Source organism: Nerophis lumbriciformis, linkage group LG36 (genome assembly GCF_033978685.3).
Source record: "Nerophis lumbriciformis linkage group LG36, RoL_Nlum_v2.1, whole genome shotgun sequence".
Lineage (NCBI taxonomy): Eukaryota > Metazoa > Chordata > Actinopteri > Syngnathiformes > Syngnathidae > Nerophis > Nerophis lumbriciformis.
The window spans coordinates 14,610,001-14,636,682 of NC_084583.2; the positions used below are offsets into that span (position 1 = coordinate 14,610,001).

The following is a 26,682-nucleotide window of genomic DNA, read 5'->3' on the forward strand; positions in this document are numbered from 1 at the left end:
ATTTGACAACCAAACAATTACACAAGGCGAATCAGTAAAGAATCTGGGTATTATCTTTGACCCAACTCTCTCGTTTGAATCACACATTAAGAGTGTTACTAAAACGGCCTTCTTTCATCTCCGTAATATCGCTAAAATTTGTTCTATTTTATCCACTAGCGACGCTGACATCATTATTCATGCGTTCGTTACGTCTCGTCTCGACTACTGTAACGTATTATTTTCGGGTCTCCCTATGTCTAGCATTAAAAGATTACAATTGGTACAAAATGCGGCTGCTAGACTTTTGACAAGAACAAGAACGTTTGATCATATTACGCCTATACTGGCTCACCTGCACTGGCTTCCTGTGCACTTAAGATGTGACTTTAAGGTTTTACTACTTAGGTATAAAATACTACACGGTCTAGCTCCGTCCTATCTTGCTGATTGTATTGTACCATATGTCCCGGCAAGAAATCTGCGTTCGAAGAACTCCGGCTTATTAGTGATTCCCAGAGCCCAAAAAAAGTCTGCGGGCTATAGAGTGTTTTCTATTCGGGCTCCAGTACTATGGAATGCCCTCCCGGTAACAATTAGAGATGCTACCTCAGTAGAAGCATTTAAGTCACATCTTAAAACTCATTTGTATACTCTAGCCTTTAAATAGACCCCCCTTTTAGACCAGTTGATCTGCCGTTTCTTTTCTTTTCTCCTCTGCTCCCCTCTTCCTTGTGGGGGGGGGGCGCCACAGGTCCAGTGGCCATGGATGAAGTGCTGGCTGTCCAGAGTCGGTACCCGGGGTGGACCGCTCGCCTGTGCATCGGCTGGGAACATCTCTGCGCTGCTGACCCGTCTCCGCTCGGGATGGTTTCCTGCTGGCCCCACTATGGACTGGACTCTTACTATTATGTTGGATCCACTATGGACTGGACTATCACAATATTATGTCAGACCCACTCGACATCCATTGCATTCGGTCTCCCCTAGAGGGGGGGGTTCCCCACATATGCGGTCCTCTCCAAGGTTTCTCATAGTCATTCACATCGACGTCCCACTGGGGTGAGTTTTTCCTTGCCCTTATGTGGGCTTTGTACCGAGGATGTCGTTGTGGCTTGTGCAGCCCTTTGAGACACTTGTGATTTAGGGCTATATAAATAAACATTGATTGATTGATTGATTGATTGATTTATGCCTCATATAACGTACACTTATTCAGCCTGTTGTTCACTATTCTTTATTTATATTAAACTGCCTTTCAAATGTCTATTCTTGGTGTTGGCTTTTATCAAAAACATTTCCCCAAAAAATGCGACTTATACTCCAGTGCGACTTATATATGTTTTTTTCCTACTTTATTCTGCATTTTTGGCCGGTGCGACTTATACTCCGGAGCGACTTATAGTCCGAAAAATACGGTAAGTCCTAGAAGTCTCACCTTTTCAGGGCTTTCTTCTGAATGATGTCCATTGGTTAAGTGACTGGGAGTTGGTTTAGTTTGACTCCCAAAGTCACGCTGAAGCTCTCCGATCTCCTTGACAAGGATGCTTTCAGACAACTTGAGCTGTTGTATCTCCTCCTCCATCTCCTCGACCTTGCAGCACAGCAACTGACGGCTCTCTTGAGCTTCCTGGAGCTGCTCCGTTAGCCTCCGCCGCTCGGACACTCCGCTTCCCTCTCTCTCCAGCAGCACCTTGAGATCCTCCTGCAGGTTCACGATGAAACCTTGCAGCCTCACATTGTTGTCTACGTTCCTTTCTTTGTCCTCACGTGCTCCGTCTCCTTGGGCTCCTACGTCTAGCTGCCTCCTGCCTTGATTTCCCTCCTCTTCTCCTTCACCTTCTCCTCTAGCGCCAGGTAGCCTCTCATGCTCCTTCCAGTGCGTTTCCCTCTTGGCTGTAATTCTCACCGCACTTAACGTTGCCACATCGGTGGCGGCGCTCACGGTCACATCCAGGAGCTGCTTCTCTAGCGTGTAAACGCGCTTCTGTAGACTCTCCTCTCTGTCCCTTGCCAGGCTCACCTTGTGTTGGAGTTGCGCTTTAAAGTTGTCAAAGTACCGGGACTGGCGACACATCTCGTCCTCTTTGGCCTTCAGCTGCCTCTGAGAGCGCTGCAGTCGCTCTCGCCACACGTCGTCCCGAGTCTGAGTAGGACAAAATATTGTTTGTTGTCACTTCACATACAGTAGAACAAATGCTGCAGGCTTTTGTTGCACACAAACATGGACAGCTCTCTAACTCACCATGGTCCTAATCTCCTCCCTGTTCTCTTCGATCCAGCCCGAGTGGGAGGCAGTCGGGTGACAAGCTGCAGCTTCTTTAAGCTCCTCCCTGCTCTTCTCTTTTGCTCTATGATCCTACAACAACAAACATGAAAGGTCAAAGTATTTGGGACAAAAATAACATATTTTTGATCAATTTTAGGTGTTGGAATGTGTCATCAGATCCCCTCTCACCTGTTATTCTGACCGGATTGTTGAACTTGGACTCCCCTCAAAGGCCCTCGCTCTCCCATGCACACCACGAAATGTGTCACCTTCAACTGTAACCATGGTAACAGGACTGTTTTCGGTTCTCCCCATCTCCGTCGGGGGTCATGTGATCATCCTCTGGTGAGTTATCCCCTCTAGGAGGAAGAATTAAAGTGTTTGGTGCCACAAAAACAAACAAACCCACTTTAGAAAAATGTAGACACAGTTGTGTTTCATTGGGTATTGATTACAGTCATCTATTATTGATCTAGTCAACAGCTTGGTGGCAAGTTGTAGCAATCTCTCAGGTTACATCGCCTTCTTTTTCATTAATCTTACCAAGTAACCCGTAAAGAAAAAAAGTAAAAGGTTAATAACCTCATATGTTGCACTGTGGCGACAGCTCCCTCTCCTCCTCCACCCGAGCTGCCGGTGAGCTCATCAGAGCGGCTTTGTAAACTTGTGTTGCCCTGCTCGTTTCCGTAGAAACGCCACTGAAGTTATACTTTGCCAGAATCTTCTACCCTGAGCTGGAACCCCTCTCTGCGGCTCCTCCTCTCCGCAAAAAAAAAAAAAAATCTAAATAGTCTGTAGAGTGAATGTTTTTGTTGCAGGTCCAAAGATCAGTAGTCATTTATGAATAAATCTCATGTAAATGTATATATATAGGTTTCCGTTTCACGTGTTTGCAGGTGATTCATCTGCAAAAAAGTGCACTATTTATCAAAAAGGCCTTTAGGTTTTCACGAGCGGTTTAGAAATTCATAAAAAAAACAATTGTTTTGTCCTCCATTGCCTCGGCAGCAACTGAACACCTGGAGAAAAAAAACACAATAGATATTAAATTATAGCAAGAGGATAATGGATTTAGATCAGGGGTGCCCACACTTTTTCTGCAGGCGAGCTACTTTTCAATTGACCAAGTGGAGGGGATCTACCTCATTCATATATATCATTTATATTTATAAATTTATGAAAGAGACGTTTTTGTTAAGAAGTTAAAGATGTTTAATGATAATACAAGCATGTTTAACACATATAGATTATAGAGCTGTCTGATAATATCGGTCTGCCGATATTATCGGCCGATAAATGCTTTAAAATGCAATATCGGAAATTATCGGTATCGGTTTCAGAAAGTAAAATGTATGACTTTTTAAAACGCCGCTGTGTACACGGAGAAGTACAGAGCGTCAATAAACCTTAAAGGCACTGCCTTTGCGTGTCGTCCCAGTCACATACTACTATTTACACACACACACACAAGTGAATGCTACGCATACTTGGTCAAAAGCCATACAGGTAACACTGAGGGTGGCCGTATAAACAACTTTAACACTGTTACAAATATGCGCCACACTGTGAACCCACACCAAACAAGAATGACAAACACATTTCGGGAGAACATCCGCACCGTAACACAACATAAACACAACAGAACAAATACCCAGAACCCCTTGCAGCACTAACTCTTCCGGGACGCTACAATATACACCCCCCGCTACCCCCTAGCCTCCCCACACCTCAACCTCGCCCACCTCAACCTCCTTACGCTCTTTCAGGGAGAGCATGTCCCAAATTCCAAGCTGCTGTTTTGAGGCATGTTAAAAAAAATTATGCACTTTGTGACTTCAATAATAAATATGGCAGTGCCATGTTGGCATTTTTTTCCATAACTTGAGTTGATTTATTTTGGAAAACCTTGTTACATTGTTTAATGCATCCAGCGGGGCATCACAACAAAATTAGGCATAATAATGTGTTAATTCCACGACTGTATACATCGGTATCGGTTGATATCGGTATCGGTAATTAAGAGTTGGACAATATCGGAATATCGGATATCGGCAAAAAAGCCATTATCGGACATCTCGAATGGATTCCTTTCTTTCACGAAGACAAGAATATAAGTTGGTGTATTACCTGATTCTGATGACTTGCATTGATTGGAATCAGACAGTAGTTTCGCATTGTCATCCCATTGGGTTGAGTTTTTCCTTGCCCTGATGTGGGATCTGAGCAGAGGATGTCGCTGTGGCTTGTGCAGCCCTTTGAGACACTCGTGATTTAGGGCTATATAAGTAAACATTGATTGATAACGTCCACATTTTCAAATGGAGGAGAAAAAAAGTCCTCCTTTCTGTCCAATACCACATGAAAGTGGTTGCTTTGTGGCATCTTATTTGTCCAGCTTCCATACTCCTTTTTATACACTTTACAAGGCAAACTCCGTAGCTTGCTAGCTTGTGCACGCTAGCTTTCTGAGACTCTTATTTTGTTAGCGCAGGCAGGATGAAGCAAGGCTTTTATTGTGAAGACAGGAACGGTGCAGTCGGTCTTTAGAGTTCTGACAGCAGGTACGGCAAGAGAGTCTGTTGAAATAAAAAGTGTTTCTCGCCTTCCTGTCGGTCGTTTTTTCTTAATAATGATCTGGCAGCAGCCAGCGTCATCTCACAAGACCCTCGGGTGCCGTGACGTCTTAGTGAAGATTGACGATCGCTAATTTTTAGGTCTATTTTTTTAATGCCACGATTGACGTGATGGGCACCCCTGATTTACAGTGACATGACGTTCAGATGCATATTTTGTGTACCTGATGTGGCTCCACAGTCATGTTTATTAAGGCCAGAGAATAAAGGCTAAAGAGAAGAACAAAAAAAGGAACAAAAACTAAAACAACAAAAGGGTTCATTTTTTTTAAAAAGAGAAGAAAAAGATACATGTTACTTTTGACAGGATATAACCACCTCATTGCTGTAACATAAGACAAGAGTACCTTTTCCTCTATGTCCTTTATTTGCCTCTTTTGCAAGTCGATCCGGTCCTCCAGCTCTCGAATTCTCTGCCGGGGACAAAAATAAATGTAGTCAGATAGTCAACTATTTTATTTGCAAGTATATTACTTCTTTCCCCACTCAAACGCAACAGCAGCTGTGTAAGAATAAACCACCAAGGTAACTATAGTGGAGCCAACTGTGAATAATGGACGCACAGTCATAATAAAAGTCATTAAATGTGAGCAGAATATAAATAGACCCGTGTCCTCTTTTTGCTATGGAAATATGCAGAGTATTAAAATCAATAAACTGCATACTTGCCAACCTTGAGACCTCCGATTTCGGGAGGTGGGGGGAGGGGGGTGGGGACGGGCGTGGTCGGGGTGAGACGGGGGCGTGGCTAAAAGGGGAGGAGTATATTTACAGCTAGAATTCACCAAGTCAAGTATTTCATATATATATATATATATATATATATATATATATATAAGAAATACTTGACGTTCAGTGAATTCTAGCTATATATATATATATATATATATATATATATATATATATATATATATATATTTATATATATATATATATATATATATATATATATATATATACACATATATATATATATATATATATATATATATATATATATATATATATATATATATATATATATATATATATATATATATATATATATATATATATATAAAATAAATACTTGAATTTCAGTGTTCATTTATTTACACATATACACACACATAACACTCATCTACTCATTGTTGAGTTAAGGGTTGAATTGTCCATCCTTGTTCTATTCTCTGTCACTATTTTTCGAACCATGCTGAACACCCTCTCTAATGATGCATTGATGTGTGGCACGCACAAAAGTGCTTTCATCAAATGCACTAGATGGCAGTATTGTCCTGTTTAAGAGTGTCACAACATTGCTGTTTACGGCAGACGAACTGCTTTACGGTACACAAAAACGTGACTGCTGTTGTTGTGTGTTGTTGCCGCGCTGGGAGGACGTTAATGAAACTGCCTAACAATAAACCCACATAAGAAACCAAGAACTCGCCCTCCATCATTCTACAGTTATAACATGATTGGGCAGGTATGCTGTTTATATTGTGGGTTAGCGGAGGACCTGAGTCCGCCTGAATTTCGGGAGATTTTCGGGAGAAAATTTGTCCCGGGAGGTTTTCGGGAGAGGCGCTGAATTTCGGGAGTCTCCCGGAAAATCCGGGAGGGTTGGCAAGTATGATAAACTGGGACAATCATAATATTCTTAAACTTTTCAGTTTTCAGTCAAGTGGAAAAAAGTAGGACACCCCATGGTTGGGATAAAAAATGCTTTTTGAAGACATGTTAGCATAAGTGTAATACGATATCCTCAACATTTTATAATCTTAAAACAATTGGTCAAGGACAATTACCGTATTTTTCGGATTATAAGTCGCAGTTTTTTTCATAGTTTGGCCGGGCTCCAGTGCGACTTATGTATGTTTTTTTCCTTCTTTATTATGCATTTTCGGCAGGTGCGGCTTATACTCCGGTGCGACTTATACTCCGAAAAATACGGTAGTTGTTACCAGCTTGTAGAACACATTGAATTGTGTGAGAAATTTCAAGTCTATCTGACTTCTGAAGTCAAACTTTGGGATTTAACAACAGCGACACCATGTTTTTGTCATAAAAATAATAGCACAGGCAACACAGTCGGGGGTTCACAATATTAGGTGAACATTTTCAACCAAAAAAAAGTTGTGATTTATATGCACTGTTTTAGTTTTAGTATGATTAAGCAAACGTTGGTGACTGTTTTTTTATTGAGTATGAGTAGAATAGAGCCAAATAAGAGTTGTGGTATACAGTAATAGAGCAATCAAAGTAAACAAGAGCCTTAGAGCAGTGGTTCTTAACCTGGGTTCGATGGAACCCTAGGGGTTCGGTGAGTCGGGCTCAGGGGTTCGGTGGAGATCAAGACACACCCGACTCATCGTGTAAATAAAAACTTGTCCCTATCGGCGTATTACGGGTATGGCAACAGCAGAAGTCAGACTGATTTGCAGGTGTGTAATTTGTTGTGAGTTTATGCACTGTGTTGGTTTTGTTGTTTGAACAAGGTGATGTTCATGCACGCTTCATTTTGTGCACCAGTAATAAAACATGGTAACACTTTAGTATGGGGAACATATTCACCATTAACTAATTGCTTATTAACATGCAAATTAGTAACATATTGGCTCTTAACTAGTCATTATTAAGTACTTATTAATGCCTTATTCGGCATGGCCTTATTATAACCCTAACCCTCTAACCCTGGCCCTAACCCTCTAAAGCTAACCAAATAACTCTAAATTAAGTCTTTATTACTTAGAATATGTTCCCCTAGTGTCCAAAAAAATCTAAATTAAGTCTTTGTTACTTAGAATATGTTCCCCATACTAAAGTGTTACCAAAAACATATAACTATGTCTTGAATTTGAAAAAGAAAAAAACATTTTATTTTTCACTAAAGAAGGGTTCGGTGAATGCGCATATGAAACTGGTGGAGTTCGGTACCTCCAACAAGGTTAAGAACCTCTGCCTTAGAGACTAAACGCATCGCTATGCTAAGGCGCCAATCAATCAAAGATAATAAGGCGTTTACCGGCTGTCCGCCGTAGTTTTGGATGCACGTTCATATTAGTTGATGTAAACAGAGAAATGTGCGCACGCCGCTTCTGTCAGTGCATACTTGGATAAAACAAGAGTGCTCACAGTGATCACCGTTAAGTATTCAATAAAGGAAAAAGTGATGTTAAACCTTCTTATCATTCATATTAATTTTGCACAGTTTTTTTTTTTTTTATTTAAAAAAAAAAAAAGTGTTGAGTGTTAACATTGTTAATATTGTGCAGGGCAACATGGAGACACTAATGCATGCTTGTATTACAAGTCGTATAGATTATTGTAACACCCTGCTTTCTTTTCTTCCTAAAAAGGTTATTACACCTTTGCAGTTACTCCAAAATTCAGCGGCACGTGTCCTGACGAAGACCAGAAGGCGGGCTCACATTACACCAGTTTTAAAATCTCTGCATGGGCTCCCTGTGTGTTTCAGGATAAATTGTAAGGTTCTTCTTATGGTTTATAAATGCTTTTATGGTATTGGGCCTTCTTATCTTTCAGGTTTGCTTTTGCCCTATGAACCTGAGATCCTCCGGCACTCATCTCCTAATTATTCCAAAAGTCAGGACACAAAGTCACGGGATGGCATCTTTCCAGCATTATGGCCACCGTCTATGGAACGGAGGACCTCAGGGCTGGGGAGAAAGTTCATGTTTTTAAGAGCAGGCTTAAGACCCACCTTTTTGATTTGGCTTTACCTAATATTATTTTATTGAAGTAATTTGTATTTTACTTTTTATCCTATTAGTTTTGCAAGATTTTATTTAGTTCTATTTATTTATTATTTATTTACTGTACATATATATATATATTTTATTTTTCTATTAATCTTCATATGTCTTACTTGTATTTTATTCTTTATCTCATAATATTATGCTAGACCCACTCGACGTCCTTTTCATCCGGTCTGCCCTAGAGGGAGGAGTCACCCACATTTGCGGTCCTCTCCAAGGTTTCTCATAGTCATTCACATTGACGTCCCACTGGGGTGAGTTTTTCCTTGCCCTTATGTGGGCTCTGAACCGAGGATGTCGTTGTGGCTTGTGCAGCCCTTTGAGACACTTGTGATTTAGGGCTATATAAATAAACATTGATTGATTGATTGATCTCTACTCATGGTTTTTACTACTTTACAAGTTTTGTTATTTTTATTTTCTAACGTTCCTCAGATGAGCCATCTGCCTCAGGGGTTATCGGCCGTTCTTGTGGGGCCTTTTTGTGTCAGCGTCCTGGTGGCCATGGTCTGATGACCTCCTGGTACAGATGGCTCCTGTGATAGTGTTTACTCACGTCTCCTCTGTAAGGCTGAAACGACGCGTCGACGTAGGCGACGTCATCGGTTACGTGAATACGTCGACGCCGTTTTTGTGCGTCGACACGTCGCATATTTACGTCACACTACCGTCATGGCGGAGCGCAAAGCAGACAATGCGAGAGGTGCGAGCGAGGGGAAAAAAGCACGCCAAAAGTCGTCAAAAGTGTGGGAGTATTTCAATAAACGGCCTAATAATTGTGTTGTATGCACATTGTGTCGAGCGGAAATGGCCTATCATAGCAGCACAACGGCTATGAACGAACATTTGAAAAGAAAACACCCGACAGCGTTCTTGCCATCACCATCAACTAGTCAATCGTCCGCGTGAGTATACGTTGTCATCATTACACAAAAACATGAATGTGTCATTTGTATCTGCGTTGTAAATTCATAAACTAAAGCACCGTTTCCCTCTGAGAGGCGCGTTTGGCGTGCCTGTTCAGTGTTTACAAAGACGCGCTCCTCTTTAACGCTGTGGAGAGGCGGGGCCGGCGAGCGAGCGGCGAGGTGGGGCACGCCGGGAGCGACGCCGCAATCGTGCCCAGGTGCACGATCCGCGCACCTGGGCACGATCATCCAATCTCCTCTCGCTGAAGAAAAGGGGAGCAGCAGAGAGAGAGGGAAGAGAGACTGGAAGGAGCCAGAGTGAAGCTGACGTGGAGCGAGAGAGGAGGAGAGACAGAGACAGAGGACGACGAGCGAGCGAGGAAGAGGAGCTGAAAAGCGAGGAAAGAAAGAGAAAAGAGTTGGAAGAGAAAAGACTTTGTGTAAAATTAAAAGATTGTAAACCTGGCAAAGCCGTCTGGCGTTCAGTCTGTCGGTCCTGAAAGAACCCCACGGCACAAGAAGTGTCACAAACGCTAACGTTAATTAGTTGTGCAGATACCTTTTACAACATTAACAGTTACATATACTATGCACAAACCAACAATTAACTTTCACTTTAATCATACTATCATTGTTGTGTTATTAAGCAAAATAAGCAATACTTGTACTTTTGTTGAAATGTTTACACTGTTGTTACAGAATATTTCGTTTTGCACTTTTTTGTATTGGATGTTTATCTTTATTTTTGCACATTTTAGCAAATAAGCAATACTTTTACTTTTGTTGAAATGTTTACCCTGTTACAGAATATTTCCGTTTTGCACTTTTTTGTATTGGATGTTTATCTTTATTTTTGCACATTTTAAAGCAAAATAAGCAATACTTGTACTTTTGAAATGCTTATACTATTGCAGAATATTAAGATTTGCCCTGAATGTTTACTTTTATATTTGCACATTAAAAAGCAAATAAGCTACTTTTAGTTTTGTTAAATGTTAAACGTTTTAAATGTTTACATTGTTACAGAATATTTTGTCATGTTGTTGTCAATGTTGACTGAGTGGTCATACTTTTTTTTTTGTAAATAAAAGCCATGCCTTTTGAAAAAACTGGCCTACATTTATTTTTTTCATCTTCATTTTAAATTAAAAAAAAAAATCGGTAAAAGGAAAAATAATCTATAGATTAATCGAAAAAATAATCTATAGATTAACCGATTAATCAAAAAAATAATCTATAGATTAATCGATAGAAAAATAATCGTTAGCTGCAGCCTTACTCCTCTGTACTCAGCCATTCAATCATTTGTCCATATAGTTGCATATGTGTGTATGTTGTGTGTTAATGGAGAATATGGGTCACCGGGGTACTGTTTTTAACTTTGTAAAGCACTTTGCGTTGCATTTCTTTTATGTATGAAAAGCGCTTTATAAATAAAGTTTGATTGATTGAGTTTGAACATATGTTTGTGTCTGGAATTGATTGTGATTTACATTATTTCCGATGATAATTGTTAACAGACCTTTTGGAATTGATTATAACAAAAACCGAGGTACCACTGTATTTATGTATGTATTTCTCTGTATGTGTCGAACTTTAGCTTACTTAGCGTATTCGGAGTAAACCAAAGGGCTATGAATATTTTGTCATATTTCTCGGTCAGCCTGTTTAATACGAGCACTGCTGCCACCATGTGTATCGTCCAAGCATGAATAATGACGCCAGTGCTGCAAGTCCCTGTCCCTAAGGGCCACCCCTGACACCTTGATGCGCCCACTCTCCCCCCGGGGGGGTCCAGCACCACTATTAGAGAAGCACTGTACTAATGTTACTTAGTTAAATGTATCGGATTAGTTGATTATTGATGTTGTGGAGGGTGATTTGTTAGTGATTACAATGAAAATCAAGGTGCTGTGGTGTTTGATGAGGAACATACAGTATTGTGCAGGAGTGGGGGACACAGTAGGGAAGGGGGACTCGTCACAATGATGCACTCACAACCACAGTCATTCTGTTTTACAGTGTACATAATTACAGGTAAGGTAGAGACAGGGATACTGCATCTTTTTTACAGCACCAGACCTCTGGTGGTCTGACAGGTGACAGAGGGTCAGATTGAGGGAGGGCCTTAACCGTTTGCTTTCAGCCTTACCTGCTGGGCCTGCTGAAGGAGCTCCATACGCTCCTGTAAGATCTGACTGTCATACTGCCGGCTCTGCCTGAGAATCTGGCGCCGCAGCTTGTCCACGGCGAGCCTCAGCTCCTCCTTCTGCCTGTCTGTCAGCGACTCGGCCACAGCCTGGCATGACGGCTGTTCCTGCTGCAGAGCGCTATACAGCGTGGCCTCCAGCTCCTCGATCCTCTGCACAGCCAGCCACATACACACAAATACAGCACACACACACACGAGAACATAAGGGCATGCACATGCAGATGCATAATCACTCAAAGGCATGCACAAAAATCAACATGAAGCACACACACATCACTGTGATATGGGAAACACTATACCACTTTAGGGTTTTTATGTTTCACCCCCACATACTAAAACTATGTACTACAGTATACAGTACAGGCCAAAAGTTTGGACACCCCTTCTCCTCATTCAATGCGTTTTCTTTATTTTCATGACTATTTACATTGTAGATTGTCACATCAAAACTATGAATGAACACATGTAGAGTTATGCACTTAACAAAAAAAAGGTGAAATAACTGAAAACATGTTTTATATTCAAGTTTCTTCAAAATAGCCACCATTTGCTCTGATTACTGTTGCACACTCTTGGCATTCTCTCGATGAGCTGTGAAGTGAAAACTATTTCAGGTGACTACCTCTTGAAGCTCATCGAGAGAATGCCAAGGTTGTGCAAAGTAGTAATCAGAGCAAAGGGTGGCTATTTTGAAGAAACTAGAATATAAAACATGTTTTCAGTTATTTCACCTTTTTTTGTTAAGTACATAACCCCACATGTGTTCATTCATAGTTTTGATGTGACAATCTACAATGTAAATAGTCATGAAAATAAAAAAACACATTGAATAAGAAGGTGTGTCCAAACTTTTGGCCTGTACTGTGTATAAAACATTGTTTTATTCTTTTGTAGGTTTATTCTAATGCCTACGGAGCCCCTAAAGGGACATGGGGGAATTTTTTTTTTTTTTTTTTTTTTTTTTTTTTAAAGACATCTATTTTGTGCGCAGAGAAACTTTATAAAAAATAATAATAATAATAATTTCTAATTTTTTTTTTTTAGACATGTATTTATCTCGTGGAGATACATGTCTAAAAAAAATGTAAAAAAATCAATTATAATTTTTTAATTTAATTTTATTTTTTTAGACGTGCGCACGAGAAAGTTTCTCGTGCGCACAAGATACATGTCCAAAAAAATAAAAAATAAAAAGTAAAAAATTATAAAAATGTTTTTTTTTGTTACGACTTTAGAAAAAGTTTCTCGTGCGCACAAGAAAGTTTCTCGTGCGCACGAGATACATGTCTAAAAAAATGTTAAAAAAAATATATATAAAAAATTAAATTTCCCCCCATGTCCCTTTAGGAGCTCCGTAAATGCCTGAGTTGCCATATATAAAAATAAAATGCTTACATCACAGTTTTTAGTTCCTGTTTACAAGGGTAGACTCCAGTAAATATCAGTGAGGTATAGAGAATGGCATTCATCATCATTTTGAATGTGCTAAAAGCTCTCAATAACAATTTCAAATACCCATACTGTTGCCGGGTAAAAACACTACCTGGAAGGACAAGAGAACATTCTGCAAATTCGGTGAAATTACAAAAAATTGGTATTATTATAGTAAAAGATGCAGTATCCCGACACAGTTAAGGGACTTATCTAACCTTTATGGAGTGTTGCATTCAAATGTCTCATGCTGAAATGGAAATGGCACACCCCTGCATTCCTGATTGACATGAACTGTTATTGTCTTTGTTAAAGCGTGTGTGTTAAGCATATCTGAAAGCACTGTCTGCCATCGTTAACCCAAATGTGCTGCTCATTAAATGCTGGTGTGGTTCTGTACCATGTAAGCCTGGTCCAAGGCCTGCTTCCTATAGTCCAGCTCCTCCTCAAGGAAACCTTTCTGCTTGCTGAACAGCTCCTGCGATAGATGTCATCATGTACATTAACAATAATGTAAAATAAACTGTTTAAAGGATAAAGCCTTTTTTCATACATTTTGAAAGTGTGACGCATTAGCATTAGAAAACCCTGTCACTTCCCTATAAATCATCAATTACTACCTGCAATTTAACAGTTAATAATACAGTACAAACTGTACGCCAAGAACAAATAATGTACAAGTAAAACAAGTCAAGTATTTGAAAAATAATGCAAAATCTACATCGAAAATATTGTCTATAAGTATATCAATACACAATTACATTAAAAACATCAGTAAAAATAAATTGTATCGCTGTTAAAATTGGTTCCAGACATGACCGCAATAAATGATTAGGAATGTAGGAATCCATTATAATAAATCTAATATTTTCATAGCTTGAGCATAAAAAAGCCTGTTTACGACCTTCTATATAATGTTTTGGCAATTATGAGAACCCTCAAGACATGAACCTTTACACTATTTTAATCCAATGTTGTAATGTTGCCTGAGGCTGAGCCAATCAGTGGCCACGGTACTAAACAGCGTGCTCTGATTGGTTTGGTGTCAACTCGTGCAGGTGTTCCTAACCTTTTTGACCTCGGGGCCCAAGTTTTCTACCACAGAGGCGGCCAGAGCCCACTCAAATATTATCACTGAATTAGTATTCTTACTCTTGATTTTATTCGTATTAAATCTGACCTACATACAGTTTACAATATGAAACCATGTGTTAACCACAAAGATTATCAGTTATCTATCACATAAACCTTAGGCTTAGGTCAAGCTAACTAACTAACCAAATAGACAGCATAAAAAGAAACTCAAAAGTTAACTGACAAAAAATAATGTGCCAAAATAAATACAATTAATAATAAATATTTCTTCACGAAACTGTCAATAAAATTAAAGTGCGACTTTGGTCATCATTTTTGCCCCCAAAAAACGTATCTATGACTTTAGCTCCAGACTTCTTCTGTTTGTTTGATACGGTCATTACTGCCACAAGTGGTGAAAAAGTGTATTACCACTGAGTACTGCTGCGGATCATACAGCTACAGCTGAGAAAGTGAATTTTTTGGGCCCAACAATGGGCGGCCCTATGGTTAAGAAACACCAATCTAGTGGACAATACTACTGCAGTATAGATATTGAGTTTATTTAGCAATACGGTATTTTTCGGAGTATAATTCGCTACGGAGTATAAGTCGCACTAGCCGAAAATGCATAATAAAGAAGGAAAAAAACATATATATAAGTCGCACTGGAGTATAAATCGCATTTTTGGGGGAAATGTATTTGATAAAATCCAACACCAAGAATAGACATTTGAAAGGCAATTTAAAATAAATAAAGAATAGTGAAAAACAGGCTGAATAAGTGTACGTTATATGAGGCATAAATAACCAACTGGTATGTTAACGTAACATATTATGGTAAGAGTCATTCAAATAACTATAACATATAGAACATGCTATACGTTTACCAAACAATCTGTCACTCCTAATCGCTAAATCCCATGAAATCTTATACGTCTAGTCCAGGGGTCGGCAACCTTTACCAGTCAAAGAGCCATTTTGACCAGTTTCACAAATTAAAGAAAACAATGGGAGCCACAAAATTGTTTTGAAATTTATAATGAATTAGCACTGCATACACAGTTTGTTTTGGTTTGTGCTATGTGCTATGTGTAAAACCAAGGGTCTCAGACACGCGGCCCACACCTTGATATGAAAAATGAATGTTAGTGCGGTATGGTACAGCATTTAGCACCCACTACAACCAGCGTGCCTGATCAGCCACACGTCGTATGAGGCTTCTGCTTGATCATGTAGGCGACAGCAAAGCATACTTGGTCAACAACCACACAGGTTACACTGACGGTGGCAGTATAAAAAAAACTTTAACACTCTTACTAATAATGCGCCACACTGTGAACCCACACCAAACAAGAATGACAAACACATTTCGGGAGAACATCTGCACCGTAACACAACATAAACACAACAGAACAAATACCCAGAATCCCATGCAGCCCTAACTCTTCCGGGCTACATTATACACCCCCACTACCAAACCCCGCCCATCTCAACCGACGCACAGAGGGGGGGGGTTGATGTGTGAGGGAGCAGGGTTGGGGCGGGGGCGGGGTTTGGTGGTAGCAGGGGTGTATAATGTAGCCCGGAAGAGTCAGGGCTGCATGGGATTCTGGGTATTTGTTCTGTTGTGTTTATGTTGTGTTAAGGTGCAGATGTTCTCCCGAAATGTGTTTGTGATTCTTGTTTGGTTTTGGTTCAAAGTGTGGCGCATTATTAGTAAGAGTGTTAAAGTTGTTTTATATGGTCACCGTCAGTGTAACCTGTGTGGCTGTTGACCAAGTATGCCTTGCTGTCACGTACGTGTGAAGGCAGAAGATGCATATTGTATAACAAGTGGTTGGGCTGGCACGCTGTTAATACAGATTGTAGAGGGCGCCAAATACTGTACCATTATGGCACGCTCTTATTATAACTGTAAGGGTGAAAATCGGAGAATATTAATCCCAGGAGTTTTCCGCGAGAGTCACTGAAATCCGGAAGTCTCCGGGGAAAATCGGGTGGGTTGGTAAGTAATCGGCTGAGCCGCATCAGAGTGATCAAAGAGCCGCATGCGGCTCCGGAGCCGCGGGTTGCCGACCCCTTGTCTAGTCTCTTACGTGAATGAGATAAATAATATTATTTGATATTTTACTTGTTTTTATTTCATATTTTTATTTTATGTGTTAATAATTGCACACATAAGTCGCTCCTGCGTATAAGTCGCACCCCCGGCAAAACTATGAAAAAAACTGCGACTTATAGTCTGAAAAATACGGTAATTATGCTTGAAAATGCTTAATTGAGGGCAGAAATATTGCAGAAAATGCTTTTAAAAAATACAAAAAATCTGGGATGTGGTAAAACGGCAATATTTGGGACTTTGTTAATTTCGTCATCCCAAGAGATTTTACCTTGTCATTTTCCAAATCAATCATCTTCTGTGTCAAAGCGGCCTCAGTGTTGTCGACCTGTTTTAACCACTGAGAGAAATGGAAGCACACAATGAATTCTGTATGTTAGCGCAATCGGACATCGTTAGGCTCACCTTCTCACACAGAGAGATCACTGTGCCTGCTTGGATCACTGCAACCTGCTCCTCATTTCTTAGATTCTGCACAGGCATATCATAATAATAAGGATGAGTCATAACCAAAAGGTTAAGACCGCAAGTATATTTGTCTTTCTACACACCCCGTTATCTCCAAGGATATCCAGTTTCTTCATCAGTTCTGGGATGATGACATCCTGTGAGCATGTTGAACTGTTAGGACATTGTGTGACTTTTTAATAGATGTTTGAGTGGGTGGGTTTTACCTTGACTCCCTCCTGGCGGCAGTAAACCTGCAGTGCACTGCTGCTGTTCTCAGGGAATGCAGACATGTGCAGATTGAGGGCTGGAGACCTGCGCTCTCTCTCCTGCACAGCACGGACATCAGAATTCAACACACACACTTAATCATTTTTATCAAAATTAATTTTCCTCACAGCCTTTGGAAAGTGATGAGTGCAAGAAAAAAAAATATGAACACGTACTTATTGTAAAGGGACTGAATGATGGGTTTACTTACGATACAGAAACATAATCTGGACCATCCAAAATGAGGGAGGTGGAAACTGACACATTTAAAGATGATACGTCAAACCAACAAGGGATTAAATATACAACTCATGCTGAAACTTAAAATTTGGAATGACATCTGCCTCTCTGCCAGACCTGGAATATAAACAGATGCAGGTGACTGCTAAAATGGGCAATATAAATCAGAAGGTGAAATATAAACCATCCTCGTATGAGGTTGGTGAAAAAGTACAACAAAATTCATGCATAAAAAATAACAAAAGGTGAGGGGTTGAACGGTGAACTTAAATACATTTTATTCAAGTAAAATGATAATCAGCATACAACAACATTCTTTCATTGGAACAGTGCAGGGGTATGCACACAGCTGCCATGCAAACAGGGAGACACGTGTGCATACTTCAACATAACATGGCTTTCAATGGGGATGGAGCTACGTGTGTATAGTGGGGTCACTGTATGTAGGTCTGTAGGCATCTGGGGCTGAGGTTGTTGTCGCCTCCTGGTGACAGTTTGACGATGGTACAGTCTCTTACTTCCAGTTCCAGAACCCGGAATTCCAGGAGCTCGTTCTGGTCCCGTGCATCCTGAACTTCGGCCTGCAGCCCGGACTCCACCTGCTGCATTTTGCACATCTGCAGATAAGAGTAAGTCATTAGGCCACGGTTTGTGGTGTGACACGTATTGCATTAGGGTTATCCTGATACCAATAATTTAGTACCGATACCAAAATGTATATCGATACTTTGATACTTTTCCAAATAAAGGGAAATACGAAAAATTTCAATATCGACTTTATTTTAACACTTACACTATATTAAACACTCAGTCAAAGAACAATTTTACAAGGTTAAAATATAAATTAAAAGGCATTGAAATGGCATCGACCCTGAAGGGAACGTCTTCCCTGTGCTCCTCGAATACAGTCTGCACCGGACCGAACAGCAGGACAGGTGTCACAACTACATTATTACCTTTTTATAACTCCTTGTGCAGATCTGAATGCTTATTATTTAAATGTTTACCTAAGTTTGAAGCAATGGTGGTAATACTAATCGCCACATTTGGCGAGGCATGTTTTAAAGCAGCTGTTGTGAGAGTAGCGTACGTGTGTGTGTGCGCGCCCCTTTAAGAATGGCAGTATGTGGGGTGAGTGACGTGAGTAAGTGAGTGGGCAAGTAAGGAGAGGTAGCGCTAGCATGTGCAGGAGTGTTAATAGCATGGTGGATGTCCGGTTGTGCCCAGTAGAAATTATAAATAAAGTGACCAAGTTGTAACTAATCTACGGCCTTGTCATTCCGGCCTAAGAGCGCAGCTTTACGGACGCATTGTGAAGTGAAAGGTCTCCCCTGTTCTCCTCGACCACGGTCTGGGAGCCCAAAAGGAGGAAAGGTGTAAAACAGCAACGCGGTGCCTCCCTGTTTAAAGCGTCACCTATATTGTTAGTTTTGAAGCCCAAATACCGCCATAGTGTACTTCACCACACTCTTTATTAACCAGTAGAATTGTAGTTTTTATTGTTAGTTTTGAAGCCCAAATACCGCCATAGTGTACTTCACCACACTCTTTATTAACCAGTAGAATTGTAGTTTTTATTGTTAGTTTTGAAGTCCAAATACCTCCATATTGTACTTCACGCACTCTCTATATTAACCAGTAGAATTGTCGTTTTTTGCCATTTTTCCTACAAAATGTTATTGCTTGTATGCACTTTGTGTGTGTGTGTTGACACAGTCAACATCATGCGCCTCGGCTCTGTAGTCATCGCCTCCGATGAAAGAACGGTACCGGTACTTATCAAAGGTGGTATAGTACCAATTTCAATTGATAAGCACCGCGATACTTTATTAATACCGGTATACCGAACAGCCCAACAATGCATTAGAACAGTGGTTCTTAACCTGGGTTCGATGGAACCCTAGGGGTTCGGTGAGTCGGTCTCAGGGGTTCGGCGGAGGTCAAGACACACCCGACTCATCGTGTAAATAAAAACTTCTCCTTATCGGCGTATTACGGATACAACAACAGCAGAAGTTAGACTGATTTGCAGGTGTGTAATTTGTTGTGAGTTTATGCACTGTGTTGGTTTTGTTGTTTGAACAAGGTGATGTTCATGCACGCTTCATTTTGTGCACCAGTAAAAAAACATGGTAAAAATTTAGTATGGGGAACATATTCACCATTAATTAGTTGCTTATTAACATGCAAATTAGTAACATATTGGCTCTTAACTAATCATTATTACCGTAAGTACTTATTAATGCCTTATTCGGCATGGCCTTATTATAACCCTAACCCTGGCCCTAACCCTCTAACCCTAACCAAATAACTCTAAATTAAGTGTTTGTTACTTAGAACATGTTCCCCATACTAAAGTGTTACCAAAAACATAACTTTGTCTTGAATTTGAAAAAAAAAAACATTTTATTTTTCACTAAAGAAGGGTTCGGTGTAAGGCTGAAACGACGCGTCGACGTAGTCGACGTCATCGGTTACGTAAATACGTCGACGTCGTTTTTATGCTTCGACGCGTCGCATATTTACGTCACACTGCCGTCATGGCGGAGCGCAAAGCAGATGATGCGAGCGAGGGAAAAAAAGCACGCCAAAAGTCGTCAAAAGTGTGGGAGTATTTCAATAAACAAATGTATATAATTCGGCATTATTTCGGCCAGTCGGCTTATAAAATCAGAGCCGATCAGTTTACGTTCGCGCGCAGGTATAACGCGGCGCGCTCCTGTCTCATCTGCTGGTGCGCGAGCCCGGTAATTAGACCGCTGTGTCAAATCAAGGAGTACAAAAGACGCCAGCGCAGAGTGGAAAAAGGTTTAGTTCATTACAGATAACCCAGAGTTGTGCCAAAAGTATGTAAGATTTAATATTTCTCTTCGTGGGTGTGGCGCACCTGTTGCGCTGGTGAGATGGGAGGGGGGGTTGTGTGCATGTAGCGTGCTTAGTCTGGAGGCTAAATACACACAGTGTGTTATGTAACTGTTGTTTAGTGTTGATATTCTTTGCTTAGTTTGATAAATGTTGGAGCAGTTTGCTTCATCAGGAGGGTGAAGTCGCTCAATTTAAAGTGTTGGATTTAACTGTGTTGGTGAGGGCGTAGAAAAAGGGGCATTTTTCTACCAGTAGACAGCGTTTAAGATTGAGTGTTTCACTGCTAAATTAATAATATATTTATATTGAATATGGATTTTAAATATGTATCTAAATAGGTGGTTAATTGGTTAGGTATTTATGTATTTGCATATTGGGTTTTCTGTTGCATTTATCTATTGTGTTTCTGGTGTTAAATGTATTTTATATGTATCTTGGTGCATTTATGTTGAGACAATTTATTTAAAATCTGTTTTAACTTAAAGGGAAAAGATGTGTCCATTTTCTTGCACTTGTTTAATGGTTAAGAGTTTGATAGCTAATTAATAGTTGTAAATTATGGGATTGATAATTGATTGATTTTTTACAGCATGTTAATCTTGTGGTGTTTTGTCCTTAAAGGTTTTTCACCTACTAAAGAAGCTAAAGGCTACTAAAGGCTACTAAAGGCTACTAAAGACAGCTAATGACAGCTAAAGAAACTAAAGTCTATTAACACTGCTAAAGACTGCTAAAAAGACTAAAGAAGAAAAAAGAAGCTGTTTCTTGGTTGGAAAAACTGTTGCAAACTAAAGGAAAATAAAAGGAAAAAGTAACTACGGTCTGGTCTTTTGAGTGAAATCCAGAAGACACATTCAGCATTGGTACATCCCTTCAAGTGTGGGATAAGCACAGCGAAAAAAGCAAAACACTTGACAGTTGTTGTATGCACACTGTGTCGAGCGGAAATGGCCTATCATAGCAGCACAACGGCTATGAAGGAACATTTGAAAAGAAAACACCCGACAGCGTTCTTGCCATCACCATCAACTAGTCAATCGTCCGCGTGAGTATACATTGTCATCATTACACAAAATCATGAATGTGTCATTTGTATCTGCGTTGTAAATTCATAAACTAAAACACTGTTTCGCTCTGAGAGGCGCGTTTGGCATGCCTGTTCAGTGTTTACAAAGACGCGCTCCTCTTTAACGCTAACGTTAATTAGTTGTGCAAATACCTTTTACAACATTAACAGTTACATATACTATGTACAAACCAACAATTAACTTTCACTTTAATCATACTATCATTGTTGTGTTATTAAGCAAAATAAGCAATACTTTTACTTTTGTTGAAATGTTTACACTGTTACAGAATATTTCGTTTTGCACTTTTTTGTATTGGATGTTTATCTTTATTTTTGCACATTTTAAAGCAAAATAAGCAATACTTTTACTTTAGAAATGCTTATACTATTGCAGAATATTAAGATTTGCACTGGATGTTTACTTTTATATTTGCACATTAAAAAGCAAATAAGCTACTTTTAATTTTGTTAAATGTTAAAAGTTTTAAATGTTTACATTGTTACAGAATATTTTGTCATGTTGTTGTCAATGTTGACTGAGTGGCCATACTTTTTTTTTTGTATATAAAAGTCATGCCTTTTGAAAAAACTGGCCAACATTTATTTTTTCATCTTCATTTTAAATTAAAAAAATAATCGGTAAAAGGAAAAATAATCCATAGATTAATCGAAAAAAATAATCTATAGATTAACCGATTAATCGAAAAAATAATCTATAGATTAATTGATAGAAAAATAATCGTTAGCTGCAGCCTTAGTTCGGTGAATGCACATATGAAACTGGTGGGGTTCGGTACCTCTAATAAGGTTAAGAACCACTAATTAGAATGTTGTTTTTTTAAGTGAAACCCTTCTGCAGAGGTTTGGACACTGGTACACATTGATGTGTTTATATAGCAACATAAGGGACAAAATATAAGAAAAACGTGAATAATATAGTGCAGTTCGACACCACAACATTTAACATACAGTTAAATTCATAGATATTTGACGGCAAAATAATCCATCCATCCATCCATCCATCTTCTTCCGCTTATCTGAGGTCGGGTCGCGGGGGCAGCAGCCTAAGCAGGGAAGCCCAGACTTCCCTCTCCCCAGCCCCTTCGTCCAGCTCCTCCCGAGGGATCCCGAGGCATCCCGAGGCGTTCCCAGGCCAGCCGGGAGAGATAGTCTTCCCAACGTGTCCTGGGTCTTCCCCGTGGCCTTCTACCGGTCAGACATGCCCGAAACACCTCCCAAGGGAGGCGTTCGGGTGGCATCCTGACCAGATGCCCGAACCACCTCATCTGGCTCCTCTCCATGTGGAGGAGCAGCGGCTTTACTTTGAGCTCCTCCCGTATGACAGAGCATCTCACCCTATCTCTAAAGGAGAGACCCACCACCCGGCAGAGGAAACTCATTTCGGCCGCTTGTACCGGTGATCTTGTCCTTTCGGTCATAACCCAAAGCTCATGACCATAGGTGAGGATGGGAACGTAGATCGACCGGTAAATTGAGAGCTTTGCCTTCCGGCTCAGCTCCTTCTTCACCACAACGGATCGATACAGCGTCCGCATTACTGAAGACGCCGCACCGATCCGCCTGTCGATCTCACGATCTACTCTTCCCCCACTCGTGAACAAGACTCCGAGGTACTTGAACTCCTCCACTTGGGGCAAGATCTCCTCCCCAACCCGGAGATGGCACTCCACCCTTTCCCGGGCGAGAACCATGGACTCGGACTTGGAGGTGCTGATTCCCATCCCAGTCGCTTCACACTCGGCTGCGAACCGATCCAGTGAGAGCTGAAGATCTTGGCCAGATGAAGCCATCAGGACCACATCATCTGCAAAAAGCAGAGACCTAATCCTGCAGCCACCAAACCAGATCCCCTCAACGCCCTGACTGCGTCTAGAAATTCTGTCCATAAAAGTTATGAACAGAATGGGTGACAAAGGGCAGCCCTGGCGGAGTCCAACCCTCACTGGAAACGTGTCCGACTTACTGCCGGCAATGTGGACCAAGCTCTGACACTGATCATACAGGGAGCGGACCGCCACGGCAAAATAATACATTTTCAAATTCATGATTAATATTACCGGCCTAATACAAGTCCACTCCCCCACAAGTTCTTCGAGGTCCTCATTGTCTTTCCAAAAAACTGATTTAAATTCAGAGGGGATCGAGCCTTCTTTGCTGTTGCTTAACAGCTCTAGATCAATCTACCTCTGAAAATAAAACATTACCCCAATGTAATGACTTAAATAGTGTCTCAAAAGATAGGTTTATTCTTTTTTTATTCGTTTTCTTTTCCCCCTCCACAGAAAGGCTCAGAAAGAGGAGTCATCTTCTATCTGGGCTCCAGTGATTTATATATGCAAATAACCAAGTGGCGCCAAGTGACTTTTCCCTAAGCGAGTCGGAGTGTAGACTCTAGCTCATTGGTGTCTAACTCTGGCCCGCGGGCCAAAATTGGCCCGCCGTGTAATTTCTCTTGGCCCTTGAGGCGATATCAAATTAACACTAGAGCTGGCCCGCCGATTATATACAGCGTTCTGGGTATTTGTTCTGTTGTGTTTATGTTGTGTTACAATGCGAATGTTCTCCTGAAATGTGTTTGTCATTCTTGTTTGGTGTGGATTCACAGTGTGGCGTATATTTCTAACAGTGTTAAAGTTGTTTATACGGCCATCCTCAGTGTAACCTGTATCGCTGTTGATCAAGTATGCGTTGCATTCACTTGTGTGCGTTCAGAAGCCGCACATATCTTGTGACTGGGCCGGCACGTTGTTAGAATGTATGAAAAGCGGACGTGACGACAGCTCGTAGTGGACGTTAAAGGCAGTGCCTTTAAGGCACGCCCCCAAGACTGTGGTCCGGGTGGACTACGAGATATAATGACTGATGAACACCTTCGTTCGATAATGAAGGTTTCCTCAGCTCAAAGCCTGAGCCCCGACATTAATGAACTAGCATCCAAGAAAAGATGGCAGGTATCTGGCTTGGGCACATCAGATTACCGGTAGATCAGTGTGTTGCAAACTGAGCAGTTTAAAGTCCTGAATGATTGGTTTATTCATTGTTATTTTATTTTCAAATTTATTAGCCTGTGGAAAACGTTAATGTTGATATTTACCTAAGAAGGCTGCAAATAGAAAAGAGGCATTCAATTTGTATTTAAATTGTGTTTGATATGCCATTGATATTTTTGAATTATTATCATTATTATTTGAAACTCGATTTTGCATGTCACTATAAAGTTATATAGGCCTTGCTTGTTCAATATTCAATGCAAAACTTGTTTGGGTCCCTATTAAAATGTTAATTTGTTCAACCTTTGCCCGCGGCTTTGTTCAGTTTTAAATTTTGGCCCACTCTGTATTTGACTTTGACACCCCTGCTATAGCTAGACTGCAAATTACCTTTTCATGAAGTTCCTGGTTTGTCCTGAGCAAGTGCTGCTTCTCTTCCACCCACTTTGAGTCCTGTCACAGCAACCAAGCACAACATCAGAACTACATGACACTCACATAAGGAGCGGAGGAAGAAGAACGGAGCACATGGGTAAGAGAGAAAACGTCAGAAATCAATCAGCCAGATGGTGCCTTTCATTGAAAACGACACATGCAAACATAATATAGACACAAAGAAAGAAGAGCAGAGTGCCAGAAGCAAATGTTTATTGATCCAATGAAAGGAAGCCGTATCTTGAGATAACGGTGAAAAGCATGCTGAGAAAGTCATGGTCATAAAAGTCACAGGGGAAACAGAAGGCAGTCTGGGGTGAAATACAGCAGAGCAGCAAATCACAACACAGAGCTGCATCATGCACAGCTAAAGGTCTTGAGCAAGAGGTACACTACTGTATATATAAATATCTTGTGAAAATTCAGTCAAAATAACACAACTTTACTTATGGCTACTAAATATGCATGTGGTTTTGCTCAGGTGTGTGCCAATTATCGGCCACTAATCGGTATCGAACGTTTTTTTTTTAAAGTATGTGATCGGCCCAAGCTAATTAATGACTTTCATATTAAAGATAAATGGAATTAATGATAACCGCAGTAAACTCCTGACGGTAAGTATTAGAGATGTCCGATAATGGCTTTTTTGCCGATATCCGACATTGTCCAACTCTTAATTACCGATACCGATATCAACCGATACCGATATATACAGTCGTGGAATTAAAACATTATTATGCCTAATTTTGTTGTGATGCCCCGCTGGATGCATTAAACAATGTAACAAGGTTTTCCAAAATAAATCAACTCAAGTAATGGAAAAAAATGCCAACATGGCACTGCCATATTTATTATTGGAGTCAAAAAGTGCATTATTTTTTTTAACATGCCTCAAAACAGCAGCTTGGAATTTGGGACATGCTCTCCCTGAGAGAGCATGAGGAGGTTGAGGTGGGCGGGGTTGAGGTGAGGGGGAAGGGGGGTGTATATTGTAGCGTCCCGGAAGAGTTAGTGCTGCAAGGGGTTCTGGGTATTTGTTGTGTTGTGTTTATGTTGTGTTACGGTGAGGATGTTCTCCCGAAATGTGTTTGTCATTCTTGTTTGGTGTGGGTTCACAGTGTGGCGCATATTTGTAACAGTGTTAAAGTTGTTTATACGGCCAGCCTCAGTGTGACCTGTATGGCTGTTGACCAAGAATGCTTGCATTCACTTGTGTGTGTGAAAAGCCGTAGATATTATGTGACTGGGCCAGCACGCAAAGGCAGTGTCTTTAAGGTTTATTGGCGCTCTGTACTTCTCCCTACGTCCATGTACACAGCGGGGTTTTAAAAAGTCATACATTTTACTTTCTGAAACCGATACTGATAATTTTGAAACCGATAATTTCTGATATTACATTTTAAAGAATTTTATCGGCCGATATTATCGGACATCTCTAGTAAGTATTACCGTTATAAATTGAAATAAGCGAAAAACTGTGATTGATAACTGCACTTTGATAAACTCACGGACTGACTGGCGCCAGCTTACTAGCTTAAATGCTAACATGAAAACAAGAGATATTAACATCTTTCCCCATTAAAAAAACAACATACCCCAATCTAGATTAATATAAACACATTGAGCAACAAATCTATTTATCTGTGCACACTGAATCTACAAGCTGTGCTCTCTTAAAACAGTGTGATCGTTCTACACTCAGGGGAATACAAGAAAAAGGTGTTTTTACGGTGCGTTTGAGGACCACTGACCAGAGTTGGACACCACAACGACCACCAGAAATAATAATAATAATTGTAGTTTGTCGCACTTTTTTTTTTTATTTAAATAAGTGCTACGGTACAAACCACTATTTAAAATAATATAAGTTTAGCCATTAAAAAAGATAAAACACTAAGACTAAAACACTCAGTGAAGCATAAGAAACGCAAAACATACAAACAGTGTGTCTATTTTTTA

The 26,682-nt window shown here is 40.3% G+C and overlaps 2 protein-coding genes and 1 long non-coding RNA gene across 6 annotated transcripts in view; 1 reads left to right on the forward strand and 2 right to left on the reverse strand.

Annotated features, from left to right (window-relative positions):
* Nucleotides 1–2,582, reverse strand: part of LOC133576945 (uncharacterized) — a 36,956-nt gene extending 34,374 nt beyond the window's left edge. For all 3 annotated transcript variants that reach the window (XM_061930379.2, XM_061930377.2, XM_061930378.2), the window contains exons 1-3: nt 2,438–2,582; nt 2,225–2,338; nt 1,418–2,125 (exon numbers count right to left, since the gene is read on the reverse strand). In XM_061930379.2, coding sequence (XP_061786363.2) covers nt 1,418–2,125; nt 2,225–2,227 — 711 coding nt within the window. In that variant the 5' untranslated portion in view covers nt 2,228–2,338; nt 2,438–2,582. The remainder of the gene's footprint in view (nt 1–1,417; nt 2,126–2,224; nt 2,339–2,437) is intronic.
* LOC133576956 (uncharacterized) lies at nt 2,451–9,183 on the forward strand. Its single transcript, XR_009811685.2, has 3 exons — nt 2,451–2,593; nt 8,220–8,346; nt 8,407–9,183. It is a non-coding gene; the product is annotated as an uncharacterized lncRNA (long non-coding RNA).
* The window catches only part of jakmip1 (janus kinase and microtubule interacting protein 1), a 62,614-nt gene continuing 38,400 nt past the window's right edge, over nt 2,469–26,682 (reverse strand). Inside the window, exons 13-24 of one of the 2 annotated variants that reach the window (XM_061930383.2) lie at nt 24,679–24,741; nt 17,862–17,960; nt 17,061–17,162; nt 16,938–16,991; nt 16,792–16,857; nt 16,658–16,726; nt 13,591–13,668; nt 11,700–11,909; nt 5,229–5,294; nt 5,046–5,122; nt 2,831–3,267; nt 2,469–2,607 (exon numbers count right to left, since the gene is read on the reverse strand). In XM_061930383.2, the coding sequence (XP_061786367.2) occupies nt 5,072–5,122; nt 5,229–5,294; nt 11,700–11,909; nt 13,591–13,668; nt 16,658–16,726; nt 16,792–16,857; nt 16,938–16,991; nt 17,061–17,162; nt 17,862–17,960; nt 24,679–24,741 (858 nt within the window). In that variant the 3' untranslated portion in view covers nt 2,469–2,607; nt 2,831–3,267; nt 5,046–5,071. Of the gene's footprint in view, nt 2,608–2,830; nt 3,268–5,045; nt 5,123–5,228; nt 5,295–11,699; nt 11,910–13,590; nt 13,669–16,657; nt 16,727–16,791; nt 16,858–16,937; nt 16,992–17,060; nt 17,163–17,427; nt 17,961–24,678; nt 24,742–26,682 lie in introns of those variants that run through there. The other variant, XM_061930381.2, reaches the window with a different exon arrangement.